The 15077-nt window shown below is 40.6% G+C and overlaps 1 protein-coding gene across 6 annotated transcripts in view; it reads left to right on the forward strand.

The window, feature by feature from the left end:
• Nucleotides 1-15077, forward strand: part of UBE2K (ubiquitin conjugating enzyme E2 K) — a 45589-nt gene that overhangs the window by 7438 nt on the left and 23074 nt on the right. Inside the window, exons 1-2 of one of the 6 annotated variants that reach the window (XR_010472524.1) lie at nucleotides 6-10647; nucleotides 10702-15074. The exons of 4 other annotated variants lie outside the window; for them this stretch is intronic. Coding sequence is in view for 1 of the 2 variants with exons in the window: in XM_065062635.1 (XP_064918707.1) it covers nucleotides 3433-4800 (1368 nt within the window). In the remaining variant the exon portion in view is untranslated. Of the gene's footprint in view, nucleotides 1-5; nucleotides 15075-15077 lie in introns of those variants that run through there. One more of the 6 variants, XM_065062635.1, reaches the window with a different exon arrangement.

Consider the following 15077-nt stretch of genomic DNA (forward strand, 5'->3'; position numbering starts at 1 on the left):
TTAGTTCACTTTACTTAGTATGAAATTTACATAAGTTCACATTTTATCATAGTAAAATTGTTTAACTCTAAACTGCAAGGAAGTTCTGGTTAACAGTCCAATCCTGAGTTGTCTAATGGTCTTTTAGTTGCATTAAACTTGTTAAACTGGTGCAAATACTTAGTGTAGTTCTTAAATTATTTACCCCTTAAATGGTTTCTAGCTTGTTTCATAATCCTAGTAAGGATTGTTGCCATTACTACATCACTTTTACACTAATAATTTCTGCTTGTATTAAATGGAGAAAATGCCTTTGGTTAAACTTTATCATTAATATGCAGACTATCTTTTTGTCTCTGACAAACTAGGTAAAACTTTGCTGCAATTTAGATAAGGAAAATAAGTAATTTAGTTCTTTTATGGCAAAGAATGACAATTTTGAGAAATAGTATTCTCTAAGGCACTCTAGGGATGTAGTCCACTTTTGCACTCCTGACTTATCTCCCATTTTCTCTTCAGATTGTATCAATGTTAATACTTGTAATATTTGAATTGGGAGCACTTGAATGTGCTTGCCGTGAGTATTTAATAAAATGATATCTGCATAATACATAAAGTACCTCTATGAGCAGCAGAAATAACCATATTTGAGGATCAGACCTGTGTCTGTTATTCTGGTATGTTGTAACACAATTGTGCTAAGGCCATGGATTGCTTCTCTCTAGTCTTTGAAGTGTCTGCACAGGACAGTGATGTCGTGAATATTCCTGGCTACAGAAGTAGTTCAGCAATTACGTTTTATTTGATGCCATAAAACGCAGTTATATGGTATAACTCCAATTATGTCTAAGACAGCTGAGCTCGTACTGTGTGAGTTAATAGTGGCTGTCCTGTCTACCTTTGTCTGCTGTCACAAGACACATGGGAAACTAATTTGTGTTCATTGTTTCATTGTTTCTTTATTAGCCAGCAAGATCAACAGTTCATTGAGAAAGGGAATGACTAATGATTGTGTAAGTCTAGTTACTTCAGAAAATCAAGGTTTAAGATGATGTTCCGTCAGAATCTAAAATATGTTTGCGCAGTGTTTTATGGAGGGGGGGAAAAAAACCACAAAACCCACAAATGCATCAGTCCATGTTTTACTTAAATAGGTCATTTAGTTCAAGCCAAATATATATATATGTAACTTTTTAAACTGAAAGTGAACTGTGAAAAAGTATTTTAAAGTTTTTGCTCTGTTGGATTGTGTTCAAGTACAGAAGGCCATTGTGAAATAAGGTAGAATAGATAAATGGAAATCGTGGTAGCTGTGTTTATTTGCTGCCTTTCTGGAAACTCTTAGAGCCTTCATGGTGTTTTAGTAAGCCTTTTGAAATCGGGGCTTCCATAAAGATGCTGGTGCAGAACTGCACTGAGCTCTTTCTACCTGTCTTCAAACTGCGAGTGAATTAGCATACTTGATTTAAAATGAGCTGAATCCTGTGATTCCTTCATATGTAGAACTACTAGCAACCTAAGTAGGGTAACTTACAGAATTGAGTGAGGAATCTGCCTCAGATGGGTTTGTGTGTTTATAATTTAGAAATTCAAAGTACGGTTCAAACTAATTATTAAAGCATACTTTATCTGCAGGGTTTTTCAGTTGTTTTGTGCCAAAGACAGATGTGCATAAAAATTTGAGGAAAATGCATCTTGTGTTACTGCAGAATTGCATGTTCATTTAGGCTGTCCTGGACTGTGGCAACCCGGATGGAGGGCCTGCCCCGAACTGTGGCTGTTCAGGTCTCTGGCTGCAGGGAGTGCCAGAGCCTGCTCCTGCTGGGGGAGGGAGGCAGGTATCCCACCTGTGTGAGGTGTGAGCAGGTGCAAGTTCAGCTCAGCATGGTGGTGGAACTTCAGGAGGAAGTTGAGAGACTGAGGACCATCAGGGAGTGTGAGAAGGAGATTGACCGGTGGAGTAACTCCATGGCATGCTAGTCATAAAGGCTGCAGGGGGATACCCCAAAAGGTGATGGACCCTCTGCCCTGTCAGGCAGAGGGGAGAGACCTGGGACAGCCCATGCCATGTCACTGTCAGGCAGAGGTAGGGGACCAGATAGATGAGGAGGGTTGGAAGCAAGTTCCAGTTTGGTGTCATGGGCAACCCCTCCTCCCTACCTGCTTTGCTCCCACATGTGCCTCCCTGTAGTAGGTTTGAGGCCCTGGATCTTGGAGAGGTAGGTGAGGATGTGGTGCAAGGCCCACCTACGAGGTCACGTAGGAAGAGATGGTTGACTCCATAACTCAAGACTACCTCTGATAAGAAAGGAAGGAAATTGTAGTAGGCAGTTCCCTTCTGAGATGGACAGAGGGCCCAATATGCAGAGTTGGCCCTTGTCACAGGAAAGAGTGTAGTCTACCTGGAGCCCAGACCAGGGATATCACCAGGACACTCCCCAACCTGGTGCACTTGAGGTGCTACTACCCACTGCTGATCTTCCAGACAAGTGGGGAAGAAGCTGCATCCCATAGTCTGAGGGGAGTGAAGGAAGATTTAAAGGCCTTGGGATGGTTGGTGAAAGAGTCTGGGGCGCAAGTTATTTTCTCTTCCCTCCTTCCATTTTTGGGTGCTGACGTGGAATGGAATAGAAGAATTCGGTCCATAAATGATTGGCTGCAAGACTGGTGCTAGGAGCAGGGCTTTGTATTCTTTGAAAACGGCTGGTTTTATAAGATACCAATCCAGACAGTGATGTGTGACAAAGGTTTATCTCACAGGGGCAAAAGGATGCTGGGACAGGAATTAGCAGGGCTCATTTGGAGAGCTTTAAATTAGATTCAAAGGGGGATGAAGTTGTAGCTGGGCTTGCACCAGTGGGGCAGCACTCTAGAGTTGATGAAGACTGGGAGGCCTCCCATTCCCCTAGGGTGAAATCAGTGTGCTCAGCTCGCTCCCTGAAATGCCTGTACACCAATGCACGCAGCATGGGGAATGAGCAGGAGGAGTTAGAAACCTGTATTCGGACAGGAGATTATGACCTGGTGGCAATTACAGAGGCATGGTGGGACAGCTCACAGGACTGGAATGTGGTCATGGATGGCTGTGTCCTTTTCAGGAAAGAGAGGCCAGCCAGGTGTGGTGGTGGAGTTGCTCTTTAAGTGAGAGAGCAACTACAATGTATTGAGTACTGTCCAGGGGCAGATGAGGAGGGAGGTGAGAGTCTATGGGTGAGAATTAAGGGGCAGGCTGGCAGGGGTGATTTTGTTGTGGGTGTCTATTACAGGCCACCAGATCAGGGTGAGGAAGTTGATGAGGCCTTCTACAGGCAGCTGAGAGTGGCCTCACAGTCACAGGCCCTGGTTGTTGTGGGGGATTTTAACTTCCCTGATGTTTGCTGGAAGGACTACTCAGCTAGCCAGCCACAGTCCAGGAGGTTCCTCCAGTGCCTTGACAATAACTTTCTGATACAAATGGTGGAGGAGCTGACTAGGAGAGGTGCACTGCTGGATCTCATCCTCACTAACAAGGAGGGTCTGGTTGAAGCAGTAAAGGTTGAGGGCTGCCTGGGTTGCAGCAACCATGAGATGGTGGAGTTCAGGATCTTGTGTGGCAGGAACAGAGTAGCAAGCAGAATTGCAAGCCTGGACTTCTGCAGGGCAAACTTCAGCCTTTTCAAACAATTGCTAAGGGAAATCCTGTGGGCAAGGCTGCTTGAAGGTAAAGGGACTAGTTGGTTAATGTTCAGGAACTGTTTCTATCAGGCACAAGATCAGAGCATCCTGACAAGTAGAAAGTCAAGGAAGGGAACCAGGAGACCTGCGTGGTTAAACAGGGAGCTGCTGGGTAAGCTCAAGTGGAAGAGGAGAGTTTATAGATTGTGGAAGGAGAGGCTGGCCACTTGGGAAGAATATAAGGCTGTTGTCAGAGGGTGTAGGGAGGCAACTAGGAAAGCTAAGGGCTCCTTAGAATTAAACCTGGCGAGAGGGGTCAAGGACAACAGGAAGAGCTTTTTCAAATACGTGGCAGGTGAAACTAACACCAGAGGCAATGCAGGCCCACTGATGAATGAGGTGGGTGCCCTGGTGACAGAAGACACAGAGAAGACAGAGTTACTGAACGCCTTCTTTGTCTCTGTCTACTCTGCCAGAAGCTGTCCTGAGGAGCCCCGTACTGCTGAGGCCCCAGAGGAAGGCAGGACAATGGAGGAGTTTGCCTCAGTTGATGGGGACTGGGTTAGGGAGCAGTTAGGCAATCTGGACATCCATAAATCCATGGGTCCGGATGGGATGCACCCACAGGTGCTGAGGGAGCTGGCTGAGGTCATTGCTGGACCACTCTCCATCATCTTTGCCAAGCCCTGGGAAGCAGGAGAGGTGCCTGAGGACTGGAGAAAAGCAGATGTCACTCCAGTCTTCAAAAAGGGCAAGAAGGAGGACCTGGGTAACTATAGACTGGTCAGCCTCACCTCCATCCCTGGGAAACTGATGGAACAACTTAACCTTGGTGCCCTCTCAGGGCATATCAAGGATAAGAAGGTCATTAGGGGCAGTCAGCATGTCTTCACCAAGGGGAAGTTGTGCTTGACCAACCTCATTGACTTTTATGAGGACATAACAAGGTGGATAGATGATGGCAGAGCAGTGGATGTGGTCTACCTTGACTTCAGTAAAGCATTTGACACAGTGTCCCACAGCATTCTTACAGCTAAACTGAGGAAGTGCAGTCTGGATGATCAGGTAGTGAGGTGGACTGTGAACTGGCTGAAGGGAAGAAGCCAGAGAGTTGTGGTCAATGGGGCGGAGTCTGGTTGGAGGCCTGTATCTAGTGGAGTGCCTTAAGGGTCAGTACTGGGGCCAGTACTATTCAGTATATTCATCAATGACTTGGATGAGGGAATAGAGTGCACTATCAGCAAGTTTGCTGATGACACCAAGCTGGGAGGAGTGGCTGACACGCCAGAAGGCTGTGCTGCCATCCAGTGAGACCTGGACAGGCTGGAGAGTTGGGTGGGGAAAAATTTAATTAAATATAACAAGAGCAAGTGTAGAGTCTTGCATCTGGGCAGAAACCACCCCAGGTTCCAGTATAAGCTGGGGAACAACCTATTAGAGAGCAGTGTAGGGGAAAGGGACCTGGGGGTCCTGGTGGACAGCAGGATGACCATGAGCCAGCACTGGGCCCTTGTGGCCAGGAAGGCCAATGGCATCCTGGGGCGTATTAGAAAGGGGCTGGATAGTAGATTGAGAGAGGTTCTCCTTCCCCTCTACTCTGCCCTGGTGAGACGACATCTGGAATATTGTATCCAATTCTGGGCCCCTCAGTTCCAGAAGGACAGGGAACTGCTGGAGAGAGTCCAGCACAGGGCAACAAAGATGATGAAGGGCATGGAGCATCTCCCTTATGAAGAAAGGCTGAGGGAGCTGGGTCTCTTTAGCTTGGAGGAGACTGAGGGGTGACCACATTAATGTCTATAAATATATAAAGGGTGAGTGTCAAGAGGGTGGAGCCAGGCTCTTTTCAGTGGCAAACAATGGTAGGACAAGGGGTAATGAGTTCAAACTGGAACACAAGAGCTTCCACTTAAATTTGAGAAGAAAATTCTCAGTGAGGGTGACAGAACACTGGAACAGGCTGCCCAGGGAGGTTGTGGAGTCTCCTTCTCTGGAGAGATTAAAAACCCACCTGGACACATTCCTGTGTAGCCTTATCTAGGTGTTCCTGCTTCAGAGGGGAGATTGGACTAGATGATCTTTCGAGGTCCCTTCCAATCCCTAACATTCTGTGATTCTATGGACTGGGTTATCCAGAACAGGAGTCCCTTGCACTGCGCACGTTCTGATGTTGAGTATCTCAGTGGCACTCAGGTTCCGGCAACTCATGACCATGATTAATGCTTCTAGGTACTGCAAATGTCTTGCATACTTAAAGATGGGACATAACCCATGTCTGTGTTGGAGCCCTTACACCAGCACGGCACTGTAAGTAAGCTGGTGTGTACACAGCTTTTGTGGCATAGCTTTACTATTTTAACCACACTATCCTGTAGTGATACAAGTAATGATTGTATAACTGCACTTTGGGCTTATACCAGCGTAGCTGTGTCAGTTACACTTCTTTGTGCTCATCACTGACACTAAGATTTTGTCAGAAATTATTCAGACAGACACTAGAATTAAAGTTTCAAAATTCTTTCAAGTTGTCCTCAGGCAGTGCCAAGAAGCAGAGTCACATTCCTCCTTGCACCCTGCTTTCCTCTTCCCAGTTTTGTGCTCCTCTTATTTGCAATGTTTGTGATGAATCAGATCAGGGAGTTGGGTTAAAATGAAAAAACTTTCTTTCTAAGATATTTTAAAGTCAGATGTTTGCTCTGCAGTTGTGTGAACACTTGCACAAAATCCTACCCCTTCCTTTACATTAGTTGTACCAGGACCAGGAGGAAAGTAGGACTGTGGCAGCTGTTAGACTGGCTTAAGTTGCCATGAAAGTACAGGCTCTTACATTTTTTGGTAGAGTGGTGTTTTAACAGCTAAACATTAGCAAGAATAGGTATTTATATACCTTGGTGATGCTCTGGGCTAAGTCTTGCAAAATGAAGACTTTTAAAATACTTGGGATATTTTGTGCTCTGTCAGGAAAAACAAGCAACCTCTCAGTATTGTGTTTGTACATAAACGCGTAATAATACAGAATTTTAAGGTTGGCACAGGTTTAGTCTCGCAGACATTTTTTATCAAGATGCATTTAAGAGGTAAAACTATTAAAAATAAGAAAATACTAGTCTGAGTGTATTACCAGTACTGCAGAATTCACGGTATTCGTATTTGTAGCTCCTTAGGTATACTAAAATACGAGTTATGTGTTAGTAACATAGTATATTGATCACTAAATGAAAAAAATAGTACACAAAAATAATCTTGCACTTTTTAACTGAAATAGGCGTTACTCTAGGAGTAGGTGTGAATACAGTGAGATTAAATAGAATGTGGAAGAACTTCAAGACTGAAATTGAGAGTAGGGTCAAAGAACGTGGGAGCATTTTAAGAAAATGCGTTTCTTAGTAGTGAACGTTTCTTATCTAGGAAAACTGCTCTTGAATGTGCTTTATTTTCCTCTCTTCTCCTTGCCCTGCCCCAAACATTTGTTGCACAGATGAGTGCTGCTCTGTGCTTTGAAGGTCAGCAAGAGCTCTGAGTATGCAAATGTGATCTGCTCATCTCAACTGGTAGTGCAGTGTGGATGCTTCATAGCCATGACTGTGGCGGTGATGTGACATTTCTGCTTCTCAGTAGTAACAAGCTTCAGTTTTTTAGGGCTCTGGAGATGTGCTTGATTATTTTCTTTCAATCTGGAGTGAGTCTGAAGGAAAACTTGTGAAGTATCAAGCTATTCCCTCTTGCTTTGGTAGCTTTTTGTGACTGGAGAAAAAAAAATAAATGTTTTTACAAACCTCAATATTTTTGAAGTTGAATTTGCTGGTTTGCTGCAGGACAGTGTCCTGCACTTTGCTTCCTAATAGGATAAATCCTGCCTTTTTGCTGTTTTCCTGTTTCTTGCAGAAGGCTGGGCTAAGCAGATACAACCAGCTTATTCTGAGCTACTCTCTGGTAGCAAAAGGTTGAGAAAGTAGTGCATTAGTTTGAACAGAAATAAGGCCATGGAGATAAGAGGAGAGGCTGGTAGTTGACTTCTTAGGCTGGAGCCTAGGAGATGAGCTTTGTTAGAATCCTCCCTTTCTGGCATGCCAGTGATATGGAGAGAGCTGAATCATTTGGACTAAGTTGAGAGAGTTAACGGTATCATAGCAAAAGAGTATAAGAAAATAACGTGGCGATTACGGCAAAACAAAATTACTTTGAATATTTATCCACAAATTTGCAAGGGGTTGGTAAATGGGATAAGAATGAGTTTGGTTTTGCTTTTAAGTCATTAATTTAAATAATTGTTTAATGGTGTAAGTTCTGCTACTGAAAGGTTGAAGTTTTCTGCCTAACGCTTATGTTGACTCAGAATACTCATGGCCTTTTGCAAAAATAGCATTATGGATTTCATTATAATAGTCAATCAGATGATCTTTTTCTATTACTCTCTTGAGATATGTTTATGCCAGATTTTGGTGTAGAGTAGGACTGTTGTGGTAGAATATAAAATGGAGGGAGGGTAAAAAGTATTTATGAGATACTAATAACTACCATAGATCAATTCTGTGAGCATGGCTTCAGAGTAGGGTGAAGTTACTTATATCTTAGTTTGGCTTATTAAATATTATATTGGTTCTTAAAGCATCAGTATAAAATATTTGGATGTTCAAAAGTACCTACTTTACATTTGTAACTTGTACCTATATTAAAGAAGTAACTAAATTTTGATTAGATTTTAGGTAAGTTAAAAAGTGTTTACTTCTAATTTACCTCATAGAGGAATTAAGCAATAATTTTAAAATTCTGTCTGAAAGAAAGATAAAAAGGCACTTTTATGTTGGTGCAATTGGGAAATAATTAGTGATAGAAAACCTTTGTTTTATATGCACACCTTCCCTTGCAAGCTAGTGGATGTTGTCATTGGTTGAGAAAATTCTGGAGATATTTTTCAAATTTACTCCTTAGTCTTTGCTGAAATCTTGGCATGTACTTTCTCTAACATTTCTGTCACTTAAAACTTTTCCTTAATATGTAAGTTGCTAGTCTTAAAGCACTGAATGGTTACAGATTTTTAATACTTAGCTGCTTTTATTGCAACTAGGCTTGTTCATCTATACAACTGTGTGTCTTTTCAGGTTAGGGTTTTTCTGTTGTGTGTGTGGTTTTCTTTATATATACACATATATTTCTTTAGTTTTCTGAGTCACTTTATGTAAAAACAATGTAAAGAAATGGAAGATAGTAGTACTTTGGCTCATGTAAAGTATATTCCCCTAAACATGGAGGAAAATCACATTACAGGACCTATAAAATCACAAATGCAAATAGTGAGTTGCTGTATGAAATAGCAGGGTTTTGTTTTTTATGCCCGGAATTATTTGGAAGTAACCATTGGGTTTTAAATTCCAAACCTAATCCTGTTTAAAGTAGGAGGTTTTTTTGTTTGCTTGGAGAAGGGCAGGTGTGTGGTGGTCTTTTGGTTTTATGAATCCTTACTTACCATCTCAGCATTAATACCCAGATACATTTGGTACGAACTTTGCATGTGATATCTGAATATGTAAGGTGAGACAGCTACACTTGGAACATACAAGTAATAATTTATTTTTACATTGTTATGTTATTTTTAAGAAAGAAAAAACTTCTTCAGTGAGGGTGCCAGAGCACTGGAACAGGCTGCCCAGGGAGGTTGTGGAGTCTCCTGCTCTGGAGACATTCAAAACCCACCTGGACATGTTCCTGTGTAACCTCATCTAGGTGTTTCTGCTCTGGTGGGGGGATGGGACTAGATGATCTCTCAAGGTCCCTTCCAATCCTTAACATTCTGTGATTCTGTGAATTGAAACTATTAATATGGATAATAAACATTATTTATTTTCCTTTGTTGTTCCGGCCACAACAGTTCAAAACATAGTATGTATGGTAATGGATGCATAGTGGAGAATTTCATGGAATCATAGAATAGTTTGGGTTGGAAGGGACCTTCAAGGGTCATCTAGTCATAATCCCCCTTCAGTGAGCAGGGACACGTGCAACTAGATCGTGTTGCTTAGAGCCCTGTCAGCCTGGCCTTGGATGAGGAATGTGGCTTTTTACATTTCTTTAGACCAATTTTCTTATGCAGACATCAAAGGTCTAATGTTAAGATAATATCATGGGGGAGTAAGTAGAGCTGTCTGGTTCTAGAATAACTTCACTCAAAATTTCTTTGTATGCCGTCATCATCCAGTATTAAATTTATGATGTGTTTTGTGGCCATGACTGACTTTAGAAGTGTGGGGAACCAGGGGTAGGGGGCATTTTTTTTCCCTTCCACTGCGGTTTCAACATAGATGTCAAAAACTCCTGACCATGTAATTAATTAAAAAAACAAAACAAAACAAAACAAAAAAAAAACAAAACAAAAACAAAAAAACACCCCATCTTACTGCTGCATTTTTTGTTAAACCTGCCAATATCTATCCATACATTGCCAACTCTGATAATAGGAGTACTGGAGGTTTACTTTTTTCTGATAGCCTACTTATCAAAATAACTGTAGAATTTAGAGGCTTTTCGTAAAGCCTAGAAACTTGAAATGCATTTGTAATTCCTACTGAAAAAAAAAGTCATATAATCTATCTTCAGTCTTCAGGAAGCAGACTTACCTCAAGATTGAACTTGGAACATATAATTTAATTTTTTACTAAATGTAGTAAATAATATTTTGTATATGGGAAACAAATGTTTAGAAGAAAAGTGCAATTCTTATCATCTTAACATTCTCCTATGATGTTGATATGTTTTGTCTTGGCTCTGTTTTTGCTTTTTATCTTCTCTGAAGGAAAACTTTAATTTTTAGAAGTGGAGGGTAGTGGACTAGTGAAGAGGGTAACAAGCTATGAATAACATAAATAAGAGTTTTTAAAAGGCAGATTGGAGAGGAGGAGATGCCATGGAAGGCTCAGGAGAAAGGGTGGATTAACTGCAGGAGGAAGGCAGGGCACTCTGATGAGGGACTCCTTGTTAGGGCCTGGAGACCATGGTGAATGCAAAGAAGAGCTTGTTGTCTGCTCAGAGTAATATTGCAAGGTCCAGAGCTGCTCTCTAAAAGGATTTTAGTAGAAGTGGAGAAGATGTGTGTGATAGTCTTCACAGTGGCAGAACTTACACTCCAACAGAAACTTTGAAGAGTATCTTTCTATACAAGGAAGATACTCAGATATAAAACTATACAGTGTAATTCTGGATTATTTTTTTTTTTAAAGAGGAGGCAGGCAAAGACAAGTCAAAATACTATCGATCAATAGCTACTGTGATAAATGTGGTTGAGTGTTCAGTCTTCAGGAGATGCTCACAGAATGGCTCTTCATGAAGGATTGATTCCTTTGGGTTTCTTTTTAGAGATAAGGCTTTTGTAATGGATGAAAGTGCCTTGTATGAATCCTCCCCACCTTTTCTGCCTCATGCGTGCTTGGGTTTAATCTCTACAAGGCAGAATAAAATTGTGTAAGCATGACTATAGCAATGCATGAGGAGCCTTGGCAGTTCTTATGGTCTAAAAGATGACAAATGTGTTGACTAGAGCCCCAGTGTGAAACAGTGAATGCATTTAAAAAGAAAAAAGGCTATGCGTAATCTGAGTAGAATATGAAGAAATACAGATGAGGGAATGACATTATGCATTGCATAATATCAGGGGTGTTAATGTAACCACTCATTTCTCTTATGTTTTTGTCAGTATTGGTCAAAATAATTTTCAGATGTGATGATGGAAGTTCTGCTGGGTGTAGTGTTTGGGTTGTAGATTCCTAGAAAGGAATTTTGGTGTCAATGGAGTGTTTCACATTGGTGAGAAATGCTGGTGGGAATTGTATTGTTACAGAATTTACCTTCGTTGAGATTATGGAAATAAATGCTGTTAGTGATGGCATGGCTCAGATATTTCAGGAGTTGCTAGTCCAGTGATTCAGTTACCAAATTGTTACTGAGTCAACAGGAGGTGATGCTACTTCAGACTTGATATGGAAGCGTAATGAGGTGTTTGTAGAATAATTGCTTCTGGAAAATCAACTTGTGTTGTTAGATCAGAAGTTGATTCATAAACTCTGTGCTAAAATCATTAGTGTCAGAGGTACATTTTTGGAGAACTGTGCTCTTGGTAACATTATAGAGACAGATGATTATGGTGGAGGCCAGGGATTTATTCTGTTAGAGCTGCTAAATTAAGTAATTTTATTCTGTGTGATCCTCATCAAGGGGAAGTATTATAGGAAAACACTCCAGATTTAATAGGATGAATAATCACTTCAGCACAGTTAAATACTAGTTATTACTCTAGGGATGAAGCAAAAAGCAAGAACTGGCAAGGTCAAGCTGACATACACCTCAAAAGGTCTATCAGAATACCATGAAAAAAGTTGTTCAGCTGTGTAAATAAAAAATGCATTTCTTATATGTGGAACATGTAGAATTTAAGCCTGAACTCAGAATTAGATTAATCCTTACACTGAACCAGTGTAAAATAGCCTGCCATTTTTCCTTAAGGTTCTGTCCAAAGAAGATGGGGGTGTGGAGGCAACTATAGCTGTAGTTGTGAAAACAGTCACCTCATGTGGGGGACCAGGATCCATTGACTCTTGGAAGAAACTGGGCTTAGCAATAGTGTGCTTGTTGGTTTTTTAATAAGTGTATGACGTTGGGAAGGATTTGTTGTGGAAGAATGGCTAGTGTGGTACTAATTGCAGTGGAATATGAAGGCGAATATGCAGGCTGCACACACAGCAGTGTGTAGGGCACTAAAGAAAAGTGAAATGCTGAGTAGAAAATCAAGCAAGTTGCAGCATGGGTTAACCGTAGACCGTATCATTGAAATTCATCCTTCTTGCAGGGCTTCAGTCCTCAGAGTGGAAAGCTACAGGTTTACTTGTGAGGAACAACTTCTGTTGTCACCTGGAAGCTTACCAGATGAAGTTGAGAGGAGCTTACTAGTTGACAGAGGGAGAGCAGGAGAACCTGAATAGACCTGAGAATGACTACCTGAGCAGGTAGTTTTAGTGACTCCTTAACTGTAGTGGTTATTTAAACCAGTGTGCTGCTTTGTGAGCTCAGAGGCGATGCACATGGGCAGAACCTCTGAGGAAGCACGGTGCAGCCACTGAAGGGGAAAAAACTGCCCTGGGAAGCCTTGCTGGGACTCCATCCCTTGATCTGAGCCTTGTGTCACCCTGCCGCAGAAGAAGGCAAGTTTGATCTTGGATTATGCTGGTTGTGGTGTATTTTCAGTGAGTGCAATGGTGTTCCTGGCACATGCAGGTCATGGAGTGTAGAGCTGAGAAATTCTTAAAAAATCAGTATGGGGAGATGAAAATCTTAACTTGTTTATAGCAAAATTAAAGCCAAAAAGGGAAATTGGTATAAATACCACATATATTTGAGGGTAATAAATCCTAGATATACAAAGAAAGTTGTTGAAGCTGGGGAACCATGCTGTCACAGGTGGGCATAAATAGATTATAAATTTACCTAAATTGTAGTTTAGAAAGCTTTTAACAATTGTGATGTTGTGGAATGAGCTACCAGTTGGAATAGTGAGAGCAAAAAACTTAAAAAGGAGGGTTGGAAAGTTTATAAGAGGAAAGTGTTGCCTGTGATTGATTTGGGTTCAGAGAGGGGGTTTCTTACGGTGCCTGCCTATTGGGGAGGGCTGTCTTGCTGGAACAGTCTGATCTTCTGCTGCTCAGTATTATGGAAACAAAGCTTTGAAAGAGAACTGTTCCATTTGCGCTCTAATCAGGCAAATTATTTTCTTTCCTACTACTTTTCATATAAATTTAAAATACATTTAAAAACATAATTTCATCAGTTCTATTAATAGAACTTCCTTTCTCTGATGCCTTAGCTAGGGTCATGAAAGACAACACAAGATCTGATGCTGGGCTAAAGACAAAAGATACTTTATAGTTATGAATTTGTAAAACAGAACCATTACTGAATACTGGCTTTTGATATTTGAAGGTGCATGGTGCATTCTTAATTTGTAGTGTGGTTGAATCTTTGTTTCTCAGTGCAGTACTTGACTTCATGCGTGCAGTTGCAGGTGCCGCCTCATTTGTGTGGGTTGAAGGGCTTTTACCCAGATTTTAAAGGGAAATGCGTGTATCAATGTAAAAAGCTCCTGGGTCACCATAGAATTAATTTAGTGAAACTTTTAATTAGGGTATTTCACATGGTGAAACTTTTACTTAAACTGTTTTTGCTTTCTATCTGTGAGCATCTCTGGTCAGAAGAGCACCCTCTTCAGTGGGTGGAACTGAATCTATAGAACATTTACAGGAAGGAAATAGAGATAATCTCACAGCTGTTCTTCAGGGAAGAACTTAACTGTTCACATCATTGATAGATCCAAGAACCAGTTGATGGAAACCATCAGCTTTATCTGACTTAAATCTTCTCTCATAGCTGTCAGCAACTGGGTTTACTCTGAGAGAGAAGCACAGCTACATGGGGCTTTTTGGTATAGAACTAGTTGTAACAATTTAAAAATACTGGAGAAAATTATGAGGCTTTGAAAAACAAAAAAAAACCCACAACTGAAATGCAGGATTCAAGAAATCTGTGTTGCAGTCAGTGAGTATGGCATACAGAAGTAGCAGAATGGACAAACGTGTAGTAACTTCATGGTATGTCTTTTTAAAAGGAGATTCTGCTTTGTTTCCCAAAAAAAAGTTACTGGCTGGAGGATTTGAATGAATTTTACTAATGTTGCTCTCGGGACTTGGAAAGCAAATTCAATGGAACAAGTGGCTCTGGCTAAACGCTCCTGAGAATCTGTTTCTGGATAACATATGGGGTTTTTAGTATCAAAATACAGTGTTTTGTAGGCAAGTTGATATGGGGTGTGAAAATGCTGAGGAGGTGACAATTAAATCCAAGTTATAAATAAATTGTACCTTACGCCTAAATATTTAAGATAAACGTGATCTTAAACAAGACTACAGTATTCTGTTTAGATCATCATGTTGTTAAAAATAGTGAGTGATCCATTTGGGGAAGTCTTTCTGTGTTCTAGTGAAAGTGACGATCATGTCTGCTATTAATTAAACTGTTCTAAACAAGAAAAAAAAAATGTGTAACTCAGTCAATTTAGTTTTATAGTTTAAGATATGTAGAACTAATACCTGAATTGAAAGATCATGGTCTTTTAAAATGTAATCAACTTTAAAATATCCTTTAGGTATTATATTGCTGGGTTGCTTTGCTTATTTTAGTGATAGTATAATATTATTTAAATTTCTAATGCTTTGCAAAAAGTCTATTTTTAATGAAGTAAAATTCCAGCTGGAAGACAGCTATTCACGTTAGGTTAGTATATTTAAAAAAATATATTTATATATATTTTTTAAAACTACTATTCTAAAAATATAAAATACCATCTTTTTGGGGAAAATTGTATGTCAAATGTTTACTCATGACTCTTTGTTTCTCTGTTTATTTTT

This window comes from Columba livia, chromosome 4, assembly GCF_036013475.1.
Source record: "Columba livia isolate bColLiv1 breed racing homer chromosome 4, bColLiv1.pat.W.v2, whole genome shotgun sequence".
In the NCBI taxonomy this organism is placed as follows: Eukaryota; Metazoa; Chordata; class Aves; order Columbiformes; family Columbidae; genus Columba; species Columba livia.